General features: G+C 32.4%; 4 protein-coding genes across 4 annotated transcripts; 2 read left to right on the top strand and 2 right to left on the bottom strand.

Annotated features, from left to right (window-relative positions):
* The first annotated feature begins 3,451 nt into the window (after nt 1-3,451).
* Nucleotides 3,452-5,501, top strand: LOC140832104 (sugar transport protein 1-like). The gene is made up of 4 exons (XM_073195923.1): nt 3,452-3,584; nt 3,794-4,119; nt 4,190-4,813; nt 4,896-5,501. The coding sequence occupies exons 1-4, from the start codon at nt 3,455-3,457 to the stop codon at nt 5,379-5,381; spliced, it is 1,566 nt and encodes a 521-aa protein (XP_073052024.1). The 5' UTR covers nt 3,452-3,454; the 3' UTR covers nt 5,382-5,501.
* A 3,060-nt stretch (nt 5,502-8,561) lies between these two features.
* Nucleotides 8,562-10,565, top strand: LOC140831570 (sugar transport protein 1-like). The gene is made up of 4 exons (XM_073195311.1): nt 8,562-8,694; nt 8,904-9,229; nt 9,300-9,923; nt 10,006-10,565. The coding sequence occupies exons 1-4, from the start codon at nt 8,565-8,567 to the stop codon at nt 10,489-10,491; spliced, it is 1,566 nt and encodes a 521-aa protein (XP_073051412.1). The 5' UTR covers nt 8,562-8,564; the 3' UTR covers nt 10,492-10,565.
* A 1,058-nt stretch (nt 10,566-11,623) lies between these two features.
* LOC140831569 (BAG family molecular chaperone regulator 1-like) lies at nt 11,624-13,121 on the bottom strand. The gene is made up of 4 exons (XM_073195310.1): nt 12,808-13,121; nt 12,440-12,696; nt 12,172-12,318; nt 11,624-12,058 (listed from the first exon to the last, which is right to left on the bottom strand). Exons 1-4 carry the CDS (start codon nt 13,058-13,060, stop codon nt 11,885-11,887), a joined length of 831 nt encoding a protein of 276 aa, XP_073051411.1. The 5' UTR covers nt 13,061-13,121; the 3' UTR covers nt 11,624-11,884.
* Nucleotides 13,122-17,551: 4,430 nt separating this feature from the next.
* On the bottom strand, nt 17,552-23,104 carry LOC140832103 (lysophospholipid acyltransferase 1-like). The gene is given in 9 exon segments (XM_073195922.1): nt 17,552-17,902; nt 17,992-18,104; nt 18,796-18,859; nt 19,852-19,937; nt 21,221-21,629; nt 21,710-21,930; nt 22,073-22,128; nt 22,671-22,846; nt 22,848-23,104. Coding segments are annotated over 9 exon segments (1,398 nt in total). The 5' UTR covers nt 22,980-23,104; the 3' UTR covers nt 17,552-17,761.
* Nucleotides 23,105-23,312: the final 208 nt, after the last annotated feature.

Below are 23,312 nucleotides of genomic sequence, written 5' to 3'. Positions count from 1 at the left end.
GCCCGTGAATTGTTGTGCACAAAACACTTTTAAATTTGGGCGTGTTTATAGATTAATCATTTTGTATTTGTTTGTACGTTTTAAAAAACTATTGCCAAAAATTTAAACTTCCTATGGTAAAATTATTCAAAACAATTAAAAGTATCCAATCGACCTTTAAAAAATACATTTATTCCACAAGTTATCACAACAAATAAGAAATCTATGAGTTCAAAATTTTATCCAAGATGTTCATGGAATTATATCAGCATTCGATTATCTTATATATAGCTATGGATATCAAAACTTTGGAAAAAAACATATCCATATAATTAAGATCTTATCTTGCATTATCTAAGTACATTTTACTTTCTAAAAAATATTCAAATATTCTTGAAATTTGGAGTTCAAGAATATTATTGAAATCAATTTACAGCAATAATCACATGCAACCTCAAATACCAAATTACCCTATGCTTCACTGTTCATTTTTCCAATAATAGACACCCTTAAGTAATCACTAGCACACTCATTATACTTATATATGTAGTGGTATATACTAATTGTCATCATTAATGTACACTCATGTACTACAAAAAAAGAGTCTACATGCTAATATAATGATAATTTCATGCACGGTCTATTTATTTATTTTAAAAAAATTATAAAATGATACTCAAAATCTAGTTTTAGGACTTGTTTAGAATTTTGTATAAAAAGAAGACTTTATTGAAGAAAATATAATTTTGTTATATATTTTTATTCAACAATTTGTATTGAAAATTTTGGTTATCGGATTCTTGTGTGCTGCAAATGTGGTTGACTCCCTTATTTATGGGTGGAATAACTCACTTGATTGTCCTCTATAATTTTCTAGGAGCTACTATCGTATGTTAATATATTGTTCTAGAAAATTCAAAAGTACACCTACATCGATTTGTACATGATAGATTGTTCTAGAGAGCTCCCGAGTCATATTTAGTTCTATAGAAAATTCCATAATCTTCTAAAATCTTTTGTCGCATTCTAGAATCTAGACCGAGTCTTCAAATTTCGATCTTCTAGCATTCTTCATTTTTCTAGAATATTTCGGACTTCTACACCATCACAATTTAAAAAGTAGTTGTTCCTTACTAATAAATTGATTTCTTTATTTGTTGATCCCTTGATTTGCATAAACATAAAGAATTACATAATAATATATTTAGGAAGCCCAGATCATGTTCATAAAAGAATGCATAGTTATCTTAGTTTAAAAAAAGAAACCGTTGTAAGAAACAACCTTGGACTATTGTATCATGAAATATGAACAAATTCACGTAGTTACTAGAAATCAAGGACCGACGTGGGTTGTTTCTATAATTTTCTAAAATATTTTTATTTTATGATGATTTATATGGATTTAAATGTGAGATGAACCCAATTTTAAAATTAGTTTTTAAATCAATTACTGAAGTAGAAGCCTTTGCACTTCGTGCAGAAAACCTCAGATTCGTGGCAAATCATTTCAAACTTCTCCACAGCAAGAAGTTTTTAAATGTGAGATGAACCCAATTTAAAAATTAGTTTTAAAATCAATTACTGAAGTAGAAGCATTTGCACTTCGTGCAGAAAACTCAGATTTGTGGCAAATCATTTCAAACTTCTCCGCAGCAAGAAGTTAATTACAACGTACATGCAGATTCTATTCTCACCAATGGAGAACTTGGGGATCTTGCATCGTACAAGCGGCATGGAGAAGGTTCAGGAGAAGGAAACTAGCAGAGGAACTATCACAGAACGAAAGCTTGTGCTACATTCAAAGGTCGGATGAAGAAGATGAACTGTTGGATGAAGACGACAACAGTGTGTCTAACAATATAGACAACAATGCACAGCTACTTGGGGCGACCATACTTGCCTCGAAATTTGCTGCAAACACGAAGAAAAGGACCATTCAAAAAGTTGCTTCGTCGAACCTGGTGAATCCAGTTTGAGGATGCCAAAGCTTTTTAAACCAGACGAGCCTGATTTGTAGGATGATCATGAAGATAATAAGGCCATCGAGCATATGGATTCTAAATGGCACAAGGATCCAAGTTTTCTTGAAATGGCAGAGGATAGAGAGATAGAGTTAGTTTTTGTATCGGTTAAATTCAGTTTCAGTTTCCTTCTTGTGCTTGCGATTTTACACGTGAGTAAATATATTAGAAATAGGTGTTATAAGTGGGTATGAAAATTTAATTTTCTTTATTTTCGTAGGTCAAATTAGATTTGATTTCCTCCATTTATTATTGAAATAATACTGGCATGTTTTATTTATTTATTTATTATTATTTTTGAAATATATTGAAATTTTTTATTGTTACATAACAATATGCCATATCATTGTATTTTTAGATATGTGACTGAATACCCATAAAATATCCACTAAATCGGAACCGATATAGGCAAGTTTTTTTTTAAATATCAATTTATTCTAATATATAATGTCTGGGATTAAGATTTTTATATATTTTGTGATCTTGGTAAAATATATAATTACGCTATTCGGTTGAGATTTTGTTAAAACTAAGGATAAGGAAAATGAAATACACATATCTTCTTGTTACTTATGTTTAGCTTTACACTATGTTTTTTTTTAAAACGATTTGAATTTGACCTGAATTTGAAAATTCCAAGGATTTGGAAATCAAATTCAAAAATTATTTTTACATGTTCCATTCCTTTTTTCAAAATGGAGGAAGGATCGAAAATTTTAAATGTTTACTAAACCTTTTTAAAGAATATATTTTTTAAAACAATATATTATTTTATTAAGTGTTGAGTAAAATTTTAAAATAAATGAAGTTATATTATACAGTAAAATTTGGATTGTCAAGTTAAATTTAAATATTTGATAACAAAATCGGATATGATAGAGTTTGTTGATTATAAAAATTAAATCTTATCATTACAAATTTTTTTAAATTCAAACATTTTTTTTTTTTGTGGGAATGAAAATTAATTTTTAGTCAAACCTTTTTCAGTTTATTTTTAAAAAATTTAGTAGAAATTATTACCAAAAAAATTGGTACGATTTTTAACATTGGTAATTGATACAATTTTTAACATTTATTATGCATACTTTTATTAATAAATAAATAATTTATAAATAATAACTAGTAACCCTATTCACGTTTACGTGCTTGTGTAATTAGTTTTCTAGAATAATTATTTTCGTAGTTAAGTTATGTAGACATTTAGATTAGATTAGAAAATCAAAAGTTTATGCACAATCTAAAGAAAATATCATCATCTTTTTCTTTTTCTTTTTTATGAAAAAAATCGTATCATCCAAAATCTATGATGTTTAGATATTCTGTTAAATAAATCGATAAGATTGGAATCGATCGATATTATCTGAAATATCTTTTATAAATAAAAAGGCTCGTTCATTTGCATTTGCATTGATTAACGAATAGTTCTTCAGAACTATTTGTGCGTGATAGAAAAAATGGGCGGCCCTATGATTGTGACGGGAAGTCGTAAGGTTTACCCCGGCAAACTCACCTGTAAAGTTCTTCTCACGTGTCTTGTTGGTGCAACGGGAGGCCTGATTTTTGGTTACGATATTGGAATTTCAGGTAATCCATATTTGTTTATGTGTAACCATGATCGTATGATACTCGATTGTGTCAGTAAATTTGCTTTCAGAAAATGAATATTTTCGCTTACAAATTCAGCATCGAAACTAAATTTTTAGAATAAATGTTAACGAAACAATTTGATACCAAATGTTTTTGTATGTTTTTTTTTTTAACAATTACTGGAGTGTACGTTTTGGTTTGTGTAGGTGGGGTGACATCTATGCCTACTTTCTTGGAGAAATTCTTTCCCAAGGTGTACAGGAAGGAGGAACTGAACGTTGGAAGCACTAATCAATATTGCAAATTCAACGATCCAATCTTGACACTTTTCACTTCATCCCTTTATTTGGCTGCCCTGCTGGCGTCCATTGTCGCCTCCAAAGTCACTAGGGCTTTTGGGCGGCGCCTCTCCATGCTTTTAGGAGGTGGCCTCTTCCTCATTGGTGCTATGGTCAACGGATTTGCCTACAACAAAAAGATGCTCGTCGGGGGTCGTACACTTCTCGGTTTCGGCATTGGTTTCGCCAATCAGGTATAGTTTTTCGAATTAAATTCTATGCATAAACCGTGAACTAATCTTCCGTTCATTATCTCTGTCGCAGTCTGCACCGTTATATCTGTCCGAAATGGCTCCATACAAATATCGTGGGGCATTGAATATCTGCTTCCAACTTTCCATTACCGTTGGAATCTTGGCTGCATATGCTTTGAACTATTTCACAGCGTCGCACAAAAACGGGTGGCGTATCAGTTTAGGTGGCGCCGCTGTACCTGCCTTGATCTTCATCATGGGGTCGTTGTTCCTCCCAGATACACCCAACTCACTGATTGAACGAGATAGGAAAGAGGAAGCCAAAACAAGGTTGAGAGAAATCAGAGGAGTCCATGACGTTGATGAGGAGTTCAATGATCTAGTGGCTGCTAGCATCGAATCCAAGAAAATAAAGAACCCTTGGTTAAATCTGTGTAAAAGGAAATATAGGCCTCAACTTATGTTTGTTATTCTTATTCCCTTCTTCCAACAATTCACGGGAATGAATGTTTTCATGTTCTATTCTCCTGTTTTGTTTAAAACTATGGGGTTTGGAAACAACGCCTCGTTGATTTCTTCTGTTGCCACCGGGGGTGTGAATTCTGTTGCCACCCTTGTCTCCATTTTATCTGCGGACCGTTTTGGAAGGAAGTCACTGTTTATCGAAGGCGGGGCACAGATGTTTGTCTGTCAGGTAATCTTTTATTATTTTAACTTTCATTCATGAAATGTACATTTTTTCTTTTAAAAAAACAATTAAAATAAAATTGATGCAGATTATTATAACCTATTGTATTGCGAGCAAGTTTGGACTAAGCGGGCACCCGGCTGAACTGTCGAGAAAGTTTGCGACTGGGGTGGTTGTAACAATCTGCATATACATAGCTGGTTTTGCCTGGTCCTGGGGGCCGTTGGGATGGCTGGTGCCGAGCGAGATTTTGCCACTCGAGGTTCGATCTGCGGGACAGAGTGTCAATGTTTGTGTGAACATGTTTTTCACATTTGTCATAGCCCAAATATTCACGATGATGCTATGTCATTTGAGGTACTTTTTGTTCGTCTTTTTTGCGTGCTTTGTGTTTCTTATGACATGTTTCATCATCAAATACTTCCCGGAGACAAAGGGCATTCCGATCGAGGAAATGGCCGATATATGGAAGGGTCACTCCTACTGGAAGAAGTTTGTTACTGATGAGAATGAGAATAAGGATGCTAAAGTTGAGATGTCCGAGGGTATCACCGTTGTCAAGGACTTGCCTTGATAATATTTTTTTATTTGGAAAAAAAAAACATTTGTCAGTTTTGGTTTAAATAGGTATGTTTTAGGATTTGGAATGGATAACTTTCGGTTGCAATTAAATTTATTTTATTAGGCTTTGGTATTTTTCGTCTTAGTCAATTTTTATATACTATCGTTTTAGAACCTATTTAATTTAAAATGATGTTTTAGTGACGTTTTCGATTTATTGATCACTATGTTAAAAATCAAATATGTGCAAATTAAAAATAAAAAGAATGATTACCCTTTGTTTTTAATAAATTGTCATACTTGTTTATAATTCGGTATTTGATCAACTATTTTATCTAATTTTGATATAGTTAAATATTATTTTATTCGTGTTTAATTTAGATCGTAGATCGAATTTAAATTTACGTTCAATAATTTTTTTAAGCCTAGATTTTTTTTTTCTTAATTCAATTAATTGATTAGTATATACGAGTCAATATAGTTTGTCTACCAAAAAATGTGCATAAAAAAATATTCAACAATATTTATTATTTTGTAAAAAAATTTAGTTTGCATCTATAACTTCATAGATCCTAACTTAAAAATTAAATTAAAAAATAATTTGTTGAGAAAAGATCATAATGTTTAGTAAAAATTTAAAATTTTCAATCCTTTATTTTGAAACAAGAAATGGAACTTGCAATTTGAAAATTGTCTTTTTTAAAAAAAATAATCAAATCCAACTTGTAAATTTTTTATTTTTTAAATATTGGTAAAAATGATAGATGAATTTAATTTTCCTTATCTTTAATTTTAACAAAATCTCAACCGAATATCCCAATATTTATATCTATATATCTTAATCCCGGATATTTAGCTCTAGAACAATTTAATATTTCCAAAAAAGTTGGGTTTCGGTTATCTCAAGTGTTATTTTATAGGATGTCAAGTATAACAATAAAATATGCCATTACTTTTCAAATAATAATAATAATATTATTATTATTATTAATAAATGGCATTATTTCATTCAAAAAGAAAAAGAAAAGAAGAAAGGACATCTAATCCCATTTTAGCTATGGAAATAAAGAAAAATAAATTACAAAATTTTAGCTATGGAAATAAAGAAAATTAAATTACAAATCCAAACTTATAAGACCTATTTTATTCCTTTATATAAAATAAAATCATTGTATATAGACCATTTTTAATATACACATTGGAACGATATATATATACCACTTTACAATCCGCATGCATTATCTCCTAAATAGCGTGGATGAAGTGCATCATTTGTAACTTTTGAAGGGGTATATTTAGGTTCGCTACATGATATATATGACATGAACAACAAATCTTGGGAAAGACCCGATCGCTAATTGGATTCGCCGATTCAGCTCACACTTAGATGGCTTATATATGAAATTAAAATGTTTCCCATTCTGTTCTTATCACCACTCGTTCCCAATTATTCCTAAGAGCAAAATTTCTCGGTTTCCTCTATTCATATAGATTTTCTGTTGAGATTTATATTATGTTTTAAAACAAAAGAAATTCGATTTGAATATTTAATGTTGAGTAAAATTTAATTTTCTTCACGTTCTTTTTAAAATCAAAAAAAATTAAAAAAACAATATTATTATTTTATTAAGTGTTGAGTAAAATTTTAATATAAACTAAGTTAGATTATGCAGTAAAATTTATTGTGCTATTAAATTATTAATATTAAAATCAGATATGATAGAGTTTGTTAATTACAAACATTCAAATCTTATCATTACAGTTTGTTAAATTCAAACATTATTTTTTATTATGGTGATGAGTGGGAATGAAATTAAATTTTTGGTTAAACCTTTTCAATTTTTTTAAAAATTTATTAGAAATTATTCCAAAAAAAATTGGATTTTGTTCGTTTTAATAAACATACAATTTTACCATTTATTATGTGCAATTTTATTAATAATAATAGTAACTAATAATTCTGTACACGTGTTACATGTTTTTATAGAAAAGTACATAATCTATGATATTTAGATATTTTTATGAAATAATACTGTCATGTTTTATTTATTAATTCATTATTAATTTGGAAATATACTGAAATTTTTTATTTTACTTAAAAATATGATATATCTTACATTACAATTTTAAATATGTAACTTACTACCCATAACATACCCACTAAATCGGAACCGATAACCAAAAAGTAAGTTTTTGGAAATATCAATTTTTTTCTAAAGTTTAATGACTGGGATTAAGATTTGTATATATTCTGTGATCTTGGTATACTAATATAGTTAGGCTATTCGGTTGAGATTTTGTTAAATTAAGGATAAGGAAAATGAAATTCACATCTATGCTTTTTACTTCTGTTTAGCTTTACACTATGTTTTTTTAAAAAAATATATATATATCGATTCGAATTTGACCTCAATATAAAAATTCCAAGGATTTGGAAATCGAAAATTTTAAATGTTTACTAAACATTATGACCTTTTTAAAGAATACAATTTTAAAAACAATATATTATTTTATTAAGTGTTGAGTAAAATTTTAAAATAAATAAGTTATATTATACAGTAAAATTTGGATTGTCAAGTTAAATTTAAATATCTGATAACAAAATCGGATATGATAGAGTTTGTTGATTATAAAAATTAAAATCTTATCAATACAAATTTTTTTAAATTCAAACATTATTTTTTTTTTTGTGGGAATGAAAATAAATTTTTAGTCAAACCTTTTTCAGTTTATTTTTAAAAAATTTAGTAGAAATTATTACCAAAAAAATTGGTACGATTTTTAACATTGGTAATTGATACAATTTTTAACATTTATTATGCATACTTTTATTAATAAATAAATAATTTATAAATAATAACTAGTAACCCTATTCACGTTTACGTGCTTGTGTAATTAGTTTTCTAGAATAATTATTTTCGTAGTTAAGTTATGTAGACATTTAGATTAGATTAGAAAATCAAAAGTTTATGCACAATCTAAAGAAAATATCATCATCTTTTTCTTTTTCTTTTTTATGAAAAAAATCGTATCATCCAAAATCTATGATGTTTAGATATTCTGTTAAATAAATCGATAAGATTGGAATCGATCGATATTATCTGAAATATCTTTTATAAATAAAAAGGCTCGTTCATTTGCATTTGCATTGATTAACGAATAGTTCTTCAGAAATATTTGTGCGTGAATAGAAAAAATGGGCGGCCCTATGATTGTGACGGGAAGTCGTAAGGTTTACCCCGGCAAACTCACCTGTAAAGTTCTTCTCACGTGTCTTGTTGGTGCAACGGGAGGCCTGATTTTTGGTTACGATATTGGAATTTCAGGTAATCCATATTTGTTTATGTGTAACCATGATCGTATGATACTCGATTGTGTCAGTAAATTTGCTTTCAGAAAATGAATATTTTCGCTTACAAATTCAGCATCGAAACTAAATTTTTAGAATAAATGTTAACGAAACAATTTGATACCAAATGTTTTTGTATGTTTTTTTTTTTAACAATTACTGGAGTGTACGTTTTGGTTTGTGTAGGTGGGGTGACATCTATGCCTACTTTCTTGGAGAAATTCTTTCCCAAGGTGTACAGGAAGGAGGAACTGAACGTTGGAAGCACTAATCAATATTGCAAATTCAACGATCCAATCTTGACACTTTTCACTTCATCCCTTTATTTGGCTGCCCTGCTGGCGTCCATTGTCGCCTCCAAAGTCACTAGGGCTTTTGGGCGGCGCCTCTCCATGCTTTTAGGAGGTGGCCTCTTCCTCATTGGTGCTATGGTCAACGGATTTGCCTACAACAAAAAGATGCTCGTCGGGGGTCGTACACTTCTCGGTTTCGGCATTGGTTTCGCCAATCAGGTATAGTTTTTCGAATTAAATTCTATGCATAAACCGTGAACTAATCTTCCGTTCATTATCTCTGTCGCAGTCTGCACCGTTATATCTGTCCGAAATGGCTCCATACAAATATCGTGGGGCATTGAATATCTGCTTCCAACTTTCCATTACCGTTGGAATCTTGGCTGCATATGCTTTGAACTATTTCACAGCGTCGCACAAAAACGGGTGGCGTATCAGTTTAGGTGGCGCCGCTGTACCTGCCTTGATCTTCATCATGGGGTCGTTGTTCCTCCCAGATACACCCAACTCACTGATTGAACGAGATAGGAAAGAGGAAGCCAAAACAAGGTTGAGAGAAATCAGAGGAGTCCATGACGTTGATGAGGAGTTCAATGATCTAGTGGCTGCTAGCATCGAATCCAAGAAAATAAAGAACCCTTGGTTAAATCTGTGTAAAAGGAAATATAGGCCTCAACTTATGTTTGTTATTCTTATTCCCTTCTTCCAACAATTCACCGGAATGAATGTTTTCATGTTCTATTCTCCTGTTTTGTTTAAAACTATGGGGTTTGGAAACAACGCCTCGTTGATTTCTTCTGTTGCCACCGGGGGTGTGAATTCTGTTGCCACCCTTGTCTCCATTTTATCTGCGGACCGTTTTGGAAGGAAGTCACTGTTTATCGAAGGCGGGGCACAGATGTTTGTCTGTCAGGTAATCTTTTATTATTTTAACTTTCATTCATGAAATGTACATTTTTTCTTTTAAAAAAACAATTAAAATAAAATTGATGCAGATTATTATAACCTATTGTATTGCGAGCAAGTTTGGACTAAGCGGGCACCCGGCTGAACTGTCGAGAAAGTTTGCGACTGGGGTGGTTGTAACAATCTGCATATACATAGCTGGTTTTGCCTGGTCCTGGGGGCCGTTGGGATGGCTGGTGCCGAGCGAGATTTTGCCACTCGAGGTTCGATCTGCGGGACAGAGTGTCAATGTTTGTGTGAACATGTTTTTCACATTTGTCATAGCCCAAATATTCACGATGATGCTATGTCATTTGAGGTACTTTTTGTTCGTCTTTTTTGCGTGCTTTGTGTTTCTTATGACATGTTTCATCATCAAATACTTCCCGGAGACAAAGGGCATTCCGATCGAGGAAATGGCCGATATATGGAAGGGTCACTCCTACTGGAAGAAGTTTGTTACTGATGAGAATGAGAATAAGGATGCTAAAGTTGAGATGTCCGAGGGTATCACCGTTGTCAAGGACTTGCCTTGATAATATTTTTTTATTTGGAAAAAAAAACATTTGTCAGTTTTGGTTTAAATAGGTATATGTTTTAGGATTTGGAATGGATAACTTTCGGTTGCAATTAAATTTATTTTATTAGGCTTTGGTATTTTTCGTCTTAGTCAATTTTATATACTATCGTTTTAGAACCTATTTAATTTAAAATGATGTTTTAGTGACGTTTTCGATTTATTGATCACTATGTTAAAAATCAAATATGTGCAAATTATAAAATAAAAAAGAATGATTACCCTTTGTTTTAATAAATTGTCATACTTGTTTATAATTCGGTATTTGATCAACTATTTTATCTAATTTTGATATAGTTAAATATTATTTTATTCGTGTTTAATTTAGATTGTAGATCGAATTTAAATTTACGTTCAATAATTTTTTTAAGCCTAGATTTTTTTTTTCTTAATTCAATTAATTGATTAGTATATACGAGTCAATATAGTTTGTCTACCAAAAAATGTGCATAAAAACATATTCGACAATATTTATTATTTTGTAAAAAAATTTAGTTTGCATCTATAACTTCATAGATCCTAACTTAAAAATTAAATTAAAAAATAATTTGTTGAGAAAAGATCATAATGTTTAGTAAAAATTTAAAATTTTCAATCCTTTATTTTGAAACAAGAAATGGAACTTGCAATTTGAAAATTGTCTTTTTTTAAAAAAAATAATCAAATCCAACTTGTAATTTTTTATTTTTTAAAATATTGGTAAAAATGATAGATGAATTTAATTTTCCTTATCTTTAATTTTAACAAAATCTCAACCGAATATCCCAATATTTATATCTATATATCTTAATCCCGGATATTTAGCTCTAGAACAATTTAATATTTCCAAAAAAGTTGGGTTTCGGTTATCTCAAGTGTTATTTTATAGGATGTCAAGTATAACAATAAAATATGCCATTACTTTTCAAATAATAATAATAATATTATTATTATTATTAATAAATGGCATTATTTCATTCAAAAAGAAAAAGAAAAGAAGAAAGGACATCTAATCCCATTTTAGCTATGGAAATAAAGAAAAATAAATTACAAAATTTTAGCTATGGAAATAAAGAAAATTAAATTACGAATCCAAAACTTATAAGACCTATTTTATTCCTTTATATAAAATAAAACCATTGTATATAGACCATTTTTAATATACACATTGGAACGATATATATATCACTTTACAATCCACATGCATTATCTCCTAAATAACGTGGATGGAGTGCATCATATGTAAATTTCGAAGGGGTATATTTCGTTAGCTACATGATATATATGACATGAACAACAAGTCGTGGAATAAACCCGATCGCTAACTGGAGACGCCGATTCAACTTTTACACTTAGATGACTTATATATGAAATCAAAATGTTTCCCATTCTGTTGTTATCACCACTCGTTCCCACTTATTCCTAAGAGCGAAATTTCTCGGTTTGCTTTGTTCATGGAGATTTTCCTGTCTCGGTTTGTTTAGAATATCAGAGTTCATTGGCTTCAGTGAATCGAGAATTTCAATGTACTTTTGCGCCCTTTTCACCTAAAAATCATATAGCAATTACGTACAAGAACATTTCATGTCTCCGATATTTAAATCAAATTAAGAAGAAACAAATATTTCTAGCAAGTAGATTATTGTAACTAGCTATCTACCTCCATTCTTCTTTGCAATTTGATTTCTCCATCGGCAGATATCCCGTCCAATTTTATCAACTGAATCATCAATGATTCAGTCAAGCTCCATAAAACAAGCTCCTCGACTTTCTTGCCGCTTTTAACTGTTGATTCAATTGATGCCACCTACCAATACATCAAGAACAAAAAAAAAAAAAAACTTTATCATAAGAATGATTAATATAATGTTAGGAGAAATTGTTAGGGAAAAAAGTTGTTGGAATTTACCGATTTCGAATTAGTATACCTGTTTTGCAAGCTTGCTGACTTCCAATCTAATGGCTGCGATGTCATTTGCTGCTCTCTCCATCTTGGCATTCCTGCGTGATTCAAGAATCCTTCTTTCCTTGCTTAATTCATCTTCAATAAGCACAATCTTTGATCCATCTTTCACACCAACAACATCAAGAAATGCTTTTGAATCCCTCTCCTTCTCCTTGAACATCAGCTTTTGATCCTGTGGATTCAATCCAATCTTCCCTGCTAACATTTTCTTTAATTCCCCTGCAGTGCCATTCATCGCCATGTTTAGTAAAATAAGCTATTGGCTTGCCATCTTGATTCAAATTTAGAAACGAAAAATGGAATGAAATAGTGGGCAAGGGATCAAATTACCAAAACTTGCTTGAGAACTAAGGGTCACTTCATGAAAATACGAGCCATATTTCACTTTGACCGTAATATTAGGAACACAAGGTTTTGTGTCTTTGGTCCTCTTTTGAACATACATTCCACAAGGCCTAACCTCCAGCCCCGCAGCCGCCTCGCAGCCACCTCGTCCACCGGGTGAGCCACCACACTTGACCGGAGATGGGAATGAAACTCCGGTGACCTTAGGCTTCATTATCAACATGTTGGCTTTATTCATCGTACTCGAGAAAACCAGACCTTAATATTTATTAAGAAATTGTCAATGCAAATTGTATGGAGGAAGCTTGGTTTTTTATATTGGTTTTTGAGGATTTAATAGGTGGACAAATTATTAACTAGACGCGGTGTAAATTCACGTCACACATAAAAAAAATACAAAAAATTTCTATATTGAAGTTATTTAAATCTAAAAATATAATTTTTAATTACTGAAATTTTCATATTTAATTGTACTGTTTGGAAAAATCAAAACAAGACTTTTATTTTTTACTGTTGTCTTGTTGAATTTTTTACCCGAGGCACCTCCATTTACCCTCGATATTATCCCTATGGTGTGTTATATATACAGTTTTAGTTGAGTGTGACTATTCATTTACTTTGGAATATGAATAATAAACTTGAATAATGGCAGCAATTAAATGTATATAATGTAAACTTTAGTTAAAATATTTAATGATGAAGGTAAATCGGAAAAAAAAATAGAGAAAATAATACTAAATATGGAAAATGTATCATATATTTGGGACAAATGAGAGTAATGTGGAATTGGTCTATGCCTTTTTTTTTTCCCAAGAATATTTTTCTCAATATTCCAATATCATTAGATCACGTGCGTTTATCATATTTTTATGGAAGTTGACATATATATTTATGATCCAAGAGCTATCATTTGACCATATCATAAAAAAAAAAAATTCAATATAAAATAATCCAAAAATACGGTCTTTCAGTGTATCTACGTTTAGTCAGCATCTGAGATAATTATTAGTTCAAAAAGTTAGTTTGAAGTCATTTCAAGATTCCAATGACAATGTTGAAGGAAACATCACAAGTGAACTGCTATGTGAAGTATCCATCTTTGTGTAACTTTACAAATGTTTGCGTCACTCGAACTCAATCAAAGTTATGGTTTCTTTTGACCTTATTCACCAAGTTTATTAAAATTCCATCATTTTTTCGATATACGAGAATAATTTATAAAACAAACTATCATTCGTTAGTCTGCAATTACATGGAAACTCAAATTGTAGGATAGACGCTTTACTAAAAGCTATAGCTAGTGGTAATGGTGCAACTCAAATCTTTTAAACTGCACAGCAGCTCAAGTACCACGGTTCGATCGTTCTACCAAGTAGGGACAATTATTACACCCAACACAAATTCAATACCTCGTATTCATATATAGTCCTTTGCATTTAATATAGACTGCTTGTTGATTTCATCTACAAAATGATTATAGTCTCCGGTGTTAGAGCAAAAATTACAATTTAAATAAAATTTATAAAAAAAATTTATGGATGGAATTTGAATAGTTTTTTTTCCTTCAAGAGGCAATTAAATCTGCCTTTTACATAATTAGCTCCGAGTGCCTACATCGAAATTAATTTAGTTTTTGTCCATTGTCGTCACACCTATTATTTCTTAATAACTACGAAAATTTACCATAAAAAATATTTATTTTTTAAAAAAAAGTGCTATCTAAAAATTTATTACAATAATAAATATTCATACCAAAATACTCATGTTTTGTTTTCTTACTGTTTCCCTTGCTTAATATATTTGGAAAAATACAAACTTTGACTAAAATTCTCTTAATTTGATTGAAAAATTATTTTATGATAACAAGATTGTAAAAATGTTTCCATTAATTTTATATTTTAAAGGAAAAATAAAAATTGCAATACATTTTTAAATAGTAATACATTTAAAATTGTTAAATTAGGACGCAAATAAGAGAATTGACCAAATGAATATTTTTTTATGGAGTAGGTCTCTTGTGAGACGGTCTTACGAATAATCTTTATCTGTGAGATGGATCAACCCTACCAATATTCACAATAAAAAGTAATACTTTTAGCATAAAAAATAATACTTTTTCATAGATGACCCAAATAAGATATATGTCTCACAAAATATGACCGTGAGACCGTATCACACGAGTTTTTTTCCTTTTTGTGAAAGAAAATTCATTAAAAGGCTTTTTCTCAATATTTTTGTTAAATTAATGGGGATTTCGAATATAAAATTTCCAGTTTGATTTGATACTTTTCCCTAATATCTATTTAGTTTCCGCAAAAACTCATGCGAGACTGTTTCATGGTTCAATTTTTGTGAGACGAGTCTCCAACTCGACTCGATTCATGGAAAATATTACATTTTATACTAAAATTATATTGTTGGTTTTCATTCTATATGGATCGAGTCGATCCGTCTCACAAATAGATATCTGAGACATCCTCACAAAAGACATACTCATCTAGTTTAAACGTAGATTCCAATAGTCAATGATAGTTTAAACATCAAAATCTAAAATTTCAAAAAATTATTTCTCAATTAAGCACCTAAATTATCAATCCAAGCTTCAACTATCACTCAAATCATATTCAATGTCATATTACCGTTAGATTGGTATATTCAAGCAAGTTATTATATATCTCGTTTGAACTATTATGTTATCGTGCTTCGATCACAATGCTTGCGTGACCGCACGATGAGCTACAAACTTTGTTGTAACCCCTCGTTAACCGATTCAAATATTTATGATATATATAACTCAAAGCGGTATCACATTAATGATATAAACTATTCAAACTATAACTATCGATTATACTCACGGCCGTCGCGCGCCCTCGATGTCTTGATACTTATCCTAATTTCAAATAAGAAGATAAAAAATCCATGGGACTGATCCATTGATAACATGATGAGGAAAAGGTGGTGGGGTTTGTGGCCAGTTCATTGATGGAATTCAGAGAAGAACTACACAAGGGGTTTAGGCACATGCATGAGCAGTGGAAGACTGTACATGATAGAAACAATCTTTGTTTGCTTCGGCCAGTGGCTGAGCCATATACAAGTCAAAGTGGGCAAATTGTTTAAATTTTTTTACTAAAGATTTTCCAGTACTCCTAATTTGATATTGTATTGTTGCAGCTCCTGAAAAATATTAAAATATATAATGAATTAAAAATGTTATCCCCTTCACTTCGAACATGGCTCCGACCTTGGTTCAACTACGCATGAGAAGTGGTCCAGTTTGGATTTTATTATTGGGGGGAAAATGGCTGCAAAGTCAGCTATCCAGCTGCCATTTTTCAGGCATACATGTTTGAAGACATAACTAGCTGGGCGCTGGCGACATATTGGTTCTACGCAGTGGCGGAGTCAGATTTTCATTTATATCCGAGTTAGAATTTTTTAATCATAGTTGAGCTAATATTAACAAATAGAGCACCGGGGTACCAGAAATAAGACAAAATTTTATGTATAAAAAATATCGGAAAAAACCGGAAACATATTGGAATAGTGGTATGGTGGCAACGATGATGAAAAAATTCGATTCAATTCTTTTAATGTTTCTATATTTTAATTTTCAAATGTAAGTCTTCCCACCAAAAGTATGTGAAATTGCTCTCCCTAACGAATCCTCTCCCGAATTCGATACATGTTGGCCCGTGGTAGACCCAATGGCAGAAATGAATAAATTTGAAATTCCTTGGTAATTTTTTTTTAAATCCTAAAAAAGAATCCAATAATCACGCTCGTTGATTTCGTTTGGTACCTTGTTTTGTTTTTCCTTTGTAACAAATTACTTAGTATGACATACAAATATGGAAAATTGAGTAGTTCGATTGATGTCGCTGTATGTTGAGCTAGCACTTCAGAAGAGCAGCGTCCGCGTTCAAGTGTTGCGCCAAATCACAAACTTATCGTTCTCTTGACTTTTTGGATTGTTATATAATATAATGACAACTCATCTATATGGAATGTTAGAGAGGCATTTCATTTCCAATTATTTTTTGGTTAATTTTTTTTTTATTTACGTTTTTAAGTTTGCTTTGTTAAGTTTGTGCTTGATGATGTTTCTACTGTCAATAAATACTTTATTTTATTTTTTTTTATAATTTACATATGGGTTGTATACTTTATTGGGTTAATATGGTGATAATCAGATAATTATTTTGATAATGGAACAAATTTAAAGTTAATGGAATTAAACCTGGGAGGGAAGGGAAAACATACCCAAACCAAAAAACATACGAGCAAGTTTCTTGTGAAACGATCTCACGAATTTTTACCTGTGAAATGGATTGACCCTACCGATATTCACAATAAAAAATAATGTTCTTAACATAAAAAGTAATATTTTTTTATGAATAACCCAAATAAGATATTTGTTTCACAAAATACGACCCGTAAGACTGTCTCACAGTAATTTTTGCCAAAACTTACAAAGTGCTTGGTTTTTATTTGAGAAATTTTGGGGGAAGAGTTTTGGAAACAATATAGTTTTAATTTGGGAAAATGAAATTATTACTATATTGATAAAATACTTCTAAAGTAATAGATATTTTATTTCTTGAATTATAATATAACATACATATTTTCGTAGTGTGTTGATAAAAAATGATTTTGTTGAGAATATAAACTAAGAAAAGAATTTAGAGAATATCCACACACACACACACACACACACAAAAAGCAGCACCAGCAAAAGGAGGGGTTTTGTCTTTCTGAGCTCGGTTCCGCTATTGAGCTGACCCACAACGTTAGATCAGTTAAAGACTAAACCGATTATTTAAATTATGTTCAACGATCCAACGGCTCATCCCAAGCTCTTAAACATCAAGAAATCCAACTATTTTTCATTACCTAATCTCATCCCAAGACCTTAAACATCCAAAAAGCAATTCATGTATCACTCATCTTTCCGAGCTTTCGAACTGGCTGGCCTCGCTGGCTTGATGATTTTTCCAAGCAATAAAACAACTATTGGGACAATGGTTCCAACAAAGTAAACACTCCTATACGCAGTTAGTGTCTCGTGCAGACTTAAAACCTGTTTACAGCAGAGTATCATAGATTTAAGATGCATGCATTATCGTTGACAATCTAAAGCGATGTACGAAAATGGGGGAAAGGACTAACCATGAAACCCACGCTGGAGTAATTCAGAACCATAAGGGTGTAGGCGAAGTTCACCAATACAAGGATGTTTCTGAATACAGATGATTTGCTGGCTTGTTGCCATCGGTAAATAACTGTTTGTAAAATGAAGTCAATCAAGAAACTAAGTTCATAGAATGAAGACAGTCAATCATGAAACTGCTTAACAAGTTCAGTCATAGTTGTCAAAGCTGCGCTCGGGTGGGCGCCAGTCACACATGGCCCAAGACAGTGCGCCTTGGTACATCCGAGGTGCACTGGCATCACAGAGGCACATGCCTTAAGCAAGAGGTGTGTGCCCTTGCGCAGCCCAAAGGCAAGGCTCGTGTGCATACTTGGTGCGCGTTGCAACCTTAATAACTACTATGTCACAAAAGTAACTGGATCTTCTGTCCTTATGAATCAAATTTAAAAAGACAAAAAAAAAAAAAACCCTGTGTGTTTGGGCATATACACAGCTCCAGTAACAATTTCAATAAATTTAAAATTACAAAATAAAAAAATCAGGATACAGCTTGACCACTGACCAGCATTCAATCTAGATTTAAATGTACTCAAGGTGGTCTTAACTCTTAACTAGCTGCTCGTGAAGCTCAAGCTCAGTAGGTACTAAAAAATGGTTCAACTAATTTATCCCTACTATTATAGCCCATGCTCGGAACTTAAATAATTTGTAATTGCCATAAAACTTTGCGGTGGTCTAAAAATTTATGATTTGTAAGGAAAGTAATTAAAAGCATGTGACTAGCTCTCAAACAAATGAAAACCATAGCAAATTTATGGTACCTCTTGAACCAGCAATCATTATGGCAGACTGAACAAAGAATATGATGTACCCAGGATACAATCCCTGTCAAACAGTGAAATGATGCTGAGTCAGGCTGCTATACTTTTTAGCTAAACAATAAAACTGCCAAACAAAAAAAAAAAGGCCGCTTGAATTAAGTGAACAGACTTATTATTGAAGACACATGTCAAAGGTGAACCCAATAGGCCCCTCCAAAATATATTTAAAATTTTACGCACAATTTTTTTTAAAATAGATGTTTCGCTTCTCAAGATCATTTAGTTAACCCCTTCAGCATGCCCCAACCAGCATTACAAATCTTTGGTCTGCCCTGAAATACTTATATCGTTTATGTGTACAAATATACTTTGAATCAAACTCGAAATTTCAAAATGGAGGGTTAGTTTGACTCAAGTGAAATAACAAGGAGTGCACACTTCAACACACCTGAATACCTGATGGCCAGAAGGATCACAAAAATGGAAATGAAAGATTGCAAACACACAAAGAGCATACTTACAAAAATAAGTAGAATACTGATGAGAGGAAGAAACATAGTGATTAACTATTTTTGAAAATACATCATGACCATTGAGTGTGGAAGAAAATGGTTGAGCCAGAATGGTGATCCATGGTGGGTATACATCTCTTCATTCATATTTTTTCTCACAAGGTCCTATATACAAGACTTTGATATGTGTGGAGGATAGTTATTCTCTCTTGAAACTTACAATTATTATTTATTAAATTGTGTTGGATTAGCTTTTGATATTACAACTAAGCTCGTTCTGTTTTAATACATGGTCCTAACCTGCATGGTCTTATATTGTGACACATATATGATGTAACCCACCTTGCAAAAGCCATCATCACCCAAATCATGAAGTTCAACAGCGAGTGACATTCCTAACTCAAAACGTGAAAATTATTGACAATGATGCGATAGTAATCTCAATATCAAGCTGTGCTCATTCACTTACACTAAAAATTGAAATGAAAGCATACCACAAAGGCATCATACAGAATTTGTATAAGAACGGCATATTCATGCTTACATGCCACACTGCACTGACGGTTTGAGTTGCCAGCAACTGGAAAAAGCCAGATTTCTTACCTTTCTGAGCTAACCTATCATAGACATCTAAATATAACAGCACAAGTTAGTCTGGCACAGAGGTATTCATGTGACTAAAATCATTAGAGCATTAAAATCAGAACACCTGAAAGAAGAGTAAATTTTTAATTAACAGTTAAACATCAACATAACAACAAGCCTCCATCAAAAAGGGACTCCCACATTTACTAGCCTAGCCAGTGGATCATATGTAGAATAGAATCTGTACCAGAAAATATCAATTGTTTCCTTTAATCTGTCAGATGAAAGTCCTCCCTTTCCCTTTATTCATGACTTTCGCATAATTGAGAAATTAGAAGCTGGCTGTGGATCAACGTGTATCCTATGGCCCTGGCTAACATAACCACAAACCTCTAACAGTATGAAACTAGAATCTGTTACAGACAACATTAGTTGATTGACACCTAAATTCATAGGCTGAGAGCCACTTTCATATATCTGATCAAATTTTTTACACAACCGAGAAGTTACAGGACCACGGCAGATCAATGTGTGTCCCTAGCATGTCCTTACCTGTTTGTCTCCAAATCCTCAGGTAAAGAGTGAAAACATTTTTAACTGCTTCCCTCACTTTATTACCCCTAACCCACCCCTCACCCACATGTATATCATCCAAATTAGCCAAGTGTCTTTCCCCAAAACTTCAGATAGGTCGAATTAATTGAAGCATTTCCTGATGCATGCTGTTACGGTGGGATGATTATCAGTGGACCACAAGTGATTACTGTCTACAAGCATTAACTCAGTCATAACAAAAAGCTACAACCATTATAAAGTTAATTTGAAGCTCTAATGCCAATAAGGAGTCAAGGACCATCTGTTTGGTCCACGAGCATTTTCATTTGAACATGTAAACATATTTGCTCCTCAAAGTAGTGTATGTCACAATCATAATAATAAAACAAGAGACTACAAATACAAATTTTTCTAAAAAATGACATCAGACTCCATACCACTATAAAGAGTTTCTTTAACAACAAAATAGACAAGCATTTTCTTTCTCTAATCAAATTTGAAAAAGTATTAAAAATCCAAATTGAATCTTAGTCAATTTTTGTTCGTCTCTTATGTTTTTACTTTTACTATGTTATGTCGCTTGTTCATCCTAGCAGTTTCTGAAAATAACATGGTAATGGCTTCTTCCCCTTAAAAATAATAATAGTAACCAAGAATAAAGAATGGCATATCTATTCAGGCCAGCTGATAAAAAAAAAAATAAGTTTGACATCCTCATAATTTGGGTTACGGACCAAAAAAGAGAATGTAATTTGAAGGAAAAGTTCACTTACAGTGTCTAAGCCAAGTGCTAACTTGAATGTTCCATACTAGGGGTATCTGCACAGCACTCTTAGCCAACTCGACACCTAATACGTCAACATTTATTGCACGATCCCATCGAGGTTTGGGTGGATTAGAATCTGTCCAGCCACTAAATCCCAGCCCAGAAATAATTATAGAAGCTTCTGAAATAGACCAAATGAAATAATATTTCCACCGAGCAGTGAAACCAGACATGTACTGGTAACTCAATCGTTTCCAGAACCCATACTCTTGGTATACTGGTTCAGTGAACCGCGTAAGTGGAAAATGTGGTACAAGATACAGATACAATCCCATACAGACACCAGCTTGCAGAACAGCCCTTAGAGTTGCCCAATAAGGAGAAGGGGGCGACCCCTTTTCTGTAGGTTTCCAGATCTGGCAAGGCAATTAGAATTCATTACTGATGACTACCATGGATTGGTACCATTAAATAAATTTTAATTTAAACATAATACCCCTTTCCTCTCAGTCCATTCAAGATATGCTTCCATTTCATATACTGGACCCGCAAAGTGACTTCCACAACAGAGACAGTAACCAAAATATTCAAGTAACGATGGCAACTTCAGCAACCTATTTTTCCTTTGTGCATCACGTAGATCTTCATCTTTTAGCAATCCATCATTGTAATTAATGGCACATGATATAATTTTCAGTGTTATCACCATTAGAGATCCTGCATAATTGCAAGATCAATGCATTAAAAGTTTCCACATCCAGTTCTTCCGCAACTAACTTGGTCAATTTCTTTGGATGAATTGTAGATGTAATTAAGTATAAAGTCTGAAAGCACAAACACTGATCGAGATGGTGCTGACCTGTAGCATCAATACCTCCTTCTTTCCATGCATCTCCGCTCATGTAGTATACATGGCTATACGTGCATACCAATGGTCAAAACATTTTGAGTGTTTGCAATGAAATGAAAATATCTCAAAATGATGCTCAATTACACATGTTGTCCTCATAAAGACATAAAATAGGTTCAACCAAAGACTTAAAGTGGCCCCCAACTCCCAGGTTTATCAAAAGGAAAATCTATGAATTCGTAAAACGATATGCATTAGCATCAATGAACAGAGGTAACAAAAACATAATTTTCTTTCATATAAAAAAATGTCACCAAATTTCCGAGAATTGTTTTGGATCAAAATTTCCAAGTAAAGGAAACATGAATTCAGCAACCAACTTAACCAAGAATGCTCTTTTTAAAAGCAATGCAGTCAATTAACCACTCATAATTATAAATTCGCACACTACACGAACAATTTCAACTAAAAAACAAATAATTTTCAACGAACTACCTTTAAAAAACCAAATAGAACAGCCAATTACATCACCAAAACTCCAACGGCCAAACTCTTGAACCGGAAAATAAGAAATTGTGACGTTAACATAAAGCAGAGTGAAAAGTACCATCCAATGAGGTAACTGAAGGCGATGAAAAAGGTCATAATCCCGCAGAACTTTCGGAAGAGTGCCATCGACGCGTAGCCTAAAAGCATCGGCACCAGAAAATGCAAGTTCGACGAAAATCCAAACGAGAGGTACGAGAGAACCGCCCCGGATAGGGCCGCATAGAGGTGGACGCACCGAAGGTCCTCCTGGGACGAATCGGTGGAAGAAGCTGACCGGGATGGTGACCGCAAAGCATAACAAGAATCGCAGAACAGGCACAGAGACTCCGATCGCCGATGCCAAGTGTTCCATCGCCGGCAGCTCCATTTTCCAGTCTATCTTCGTTCGGATTTCGTGTGGTTCAACTGTAGCTACGCTGTCGCTGGACTCGCTTCTTAATCAACGAGGTAGTTGTCTGGTTTTGGCTCTACAAACGAGGTGTACTTTTATAACTCAATACTCCCCAACTATATTTATTTGTTTCCAGAAAGAATAACCAAATTAAAATTTTAATATTTTATTTTCAAATAATATATTAAACTCTTTTTTAAAAAAAAAAAATTCTCCATTCGTTTTGCATTGGATTAATCACCGCTTAACAGCTAACAACACTTGTTAGAACACTAAATTTTCGTGTCAAAAAGTTTAGGCTTTAATTTT

Source organism: Primulina eburnea, chromosome 5 (assembly GCF_022965805.1).
Source record: "Primulina eburnea isolate SZY01 chromosome 5, ASM2296580v1, whole genome shotgun sequence".
NCBI classification, from domain to species: Eukaryota; Viridiplantae; Streptophyta; class Magnoliopsida; order Lamiales; family Gesneriaceae; genus Primulina; species Primulina eburnea.
The sequence above is the reverse complement of the archived record's forward strand: the minus strand, read 5'-3'. Positions and strand labels throughout refer to the sequence as shown.

Bases quoted from the DNA above. Each gene is read 5' to 3' on its own strand.
- LOC140832104 (XM_073195923.1), top strand. From the start codon at position 3,455: ATGGGCGGCCCTATGATTGTGACGGGAAGTCGTAAGGTTTACCCCGGC. The intron at 3,585-3,793 runs GTAATCCATATT...TGGTTTGTGTAG, and splicing joins TTACGATATTGGAATTTCAG to GTGGGGTGACATCTATGCCT. The intron at 4,814-4,895 runs GTAATCTTTTAT...AAATTGATGCAG, and splicing joins CACAGATGTTTGTCTGTCAG to ATTATTATAACCTATTGTAT.
- LOC140831570 (XM_073195311.1), top strand. From the start codon at position 8,565: ATGGGCGGCCCTATGATTGTGACGGGAAGTCGTAAGGTTTACCCCGGC. The intron at 8,695-8,903 runs GTAATCCATATT...TGGTTTGTGTAG, and splicing joins TTACGATATTGGAATTTCAG to GTGGGGTGACATCTATGCCT. The intron at 9,924-10,005 runs GTAATCTTTTAT...AAATTGATGCAG, and splicing joins CACAGATGTTTGTCTGTCAG to ATTATTATAACCTATTGTAT.
- LOC140831569 (XM_073195310.1), bottom strand. From the start codon at position 13,060: ATGAATAAAGCCAACATGTTGATAATGAAGCCTAAGGTCACCGGAGTT. The intron at 12,319-12,439 runs GTATACTAATTC...ATGTATTGGTAG, and splicing joins TCAGCAAGCTTGCAAAACAG to GTGGCATCAATTGAATCAAC. The intron at 12,059-12,171 runs GTAGATAGCTAG...TATGATTTTTAG, and splicing joins AATTGCAAAGAAGAATGGAG to GTGAAAAGGGCGCAAAAGTA.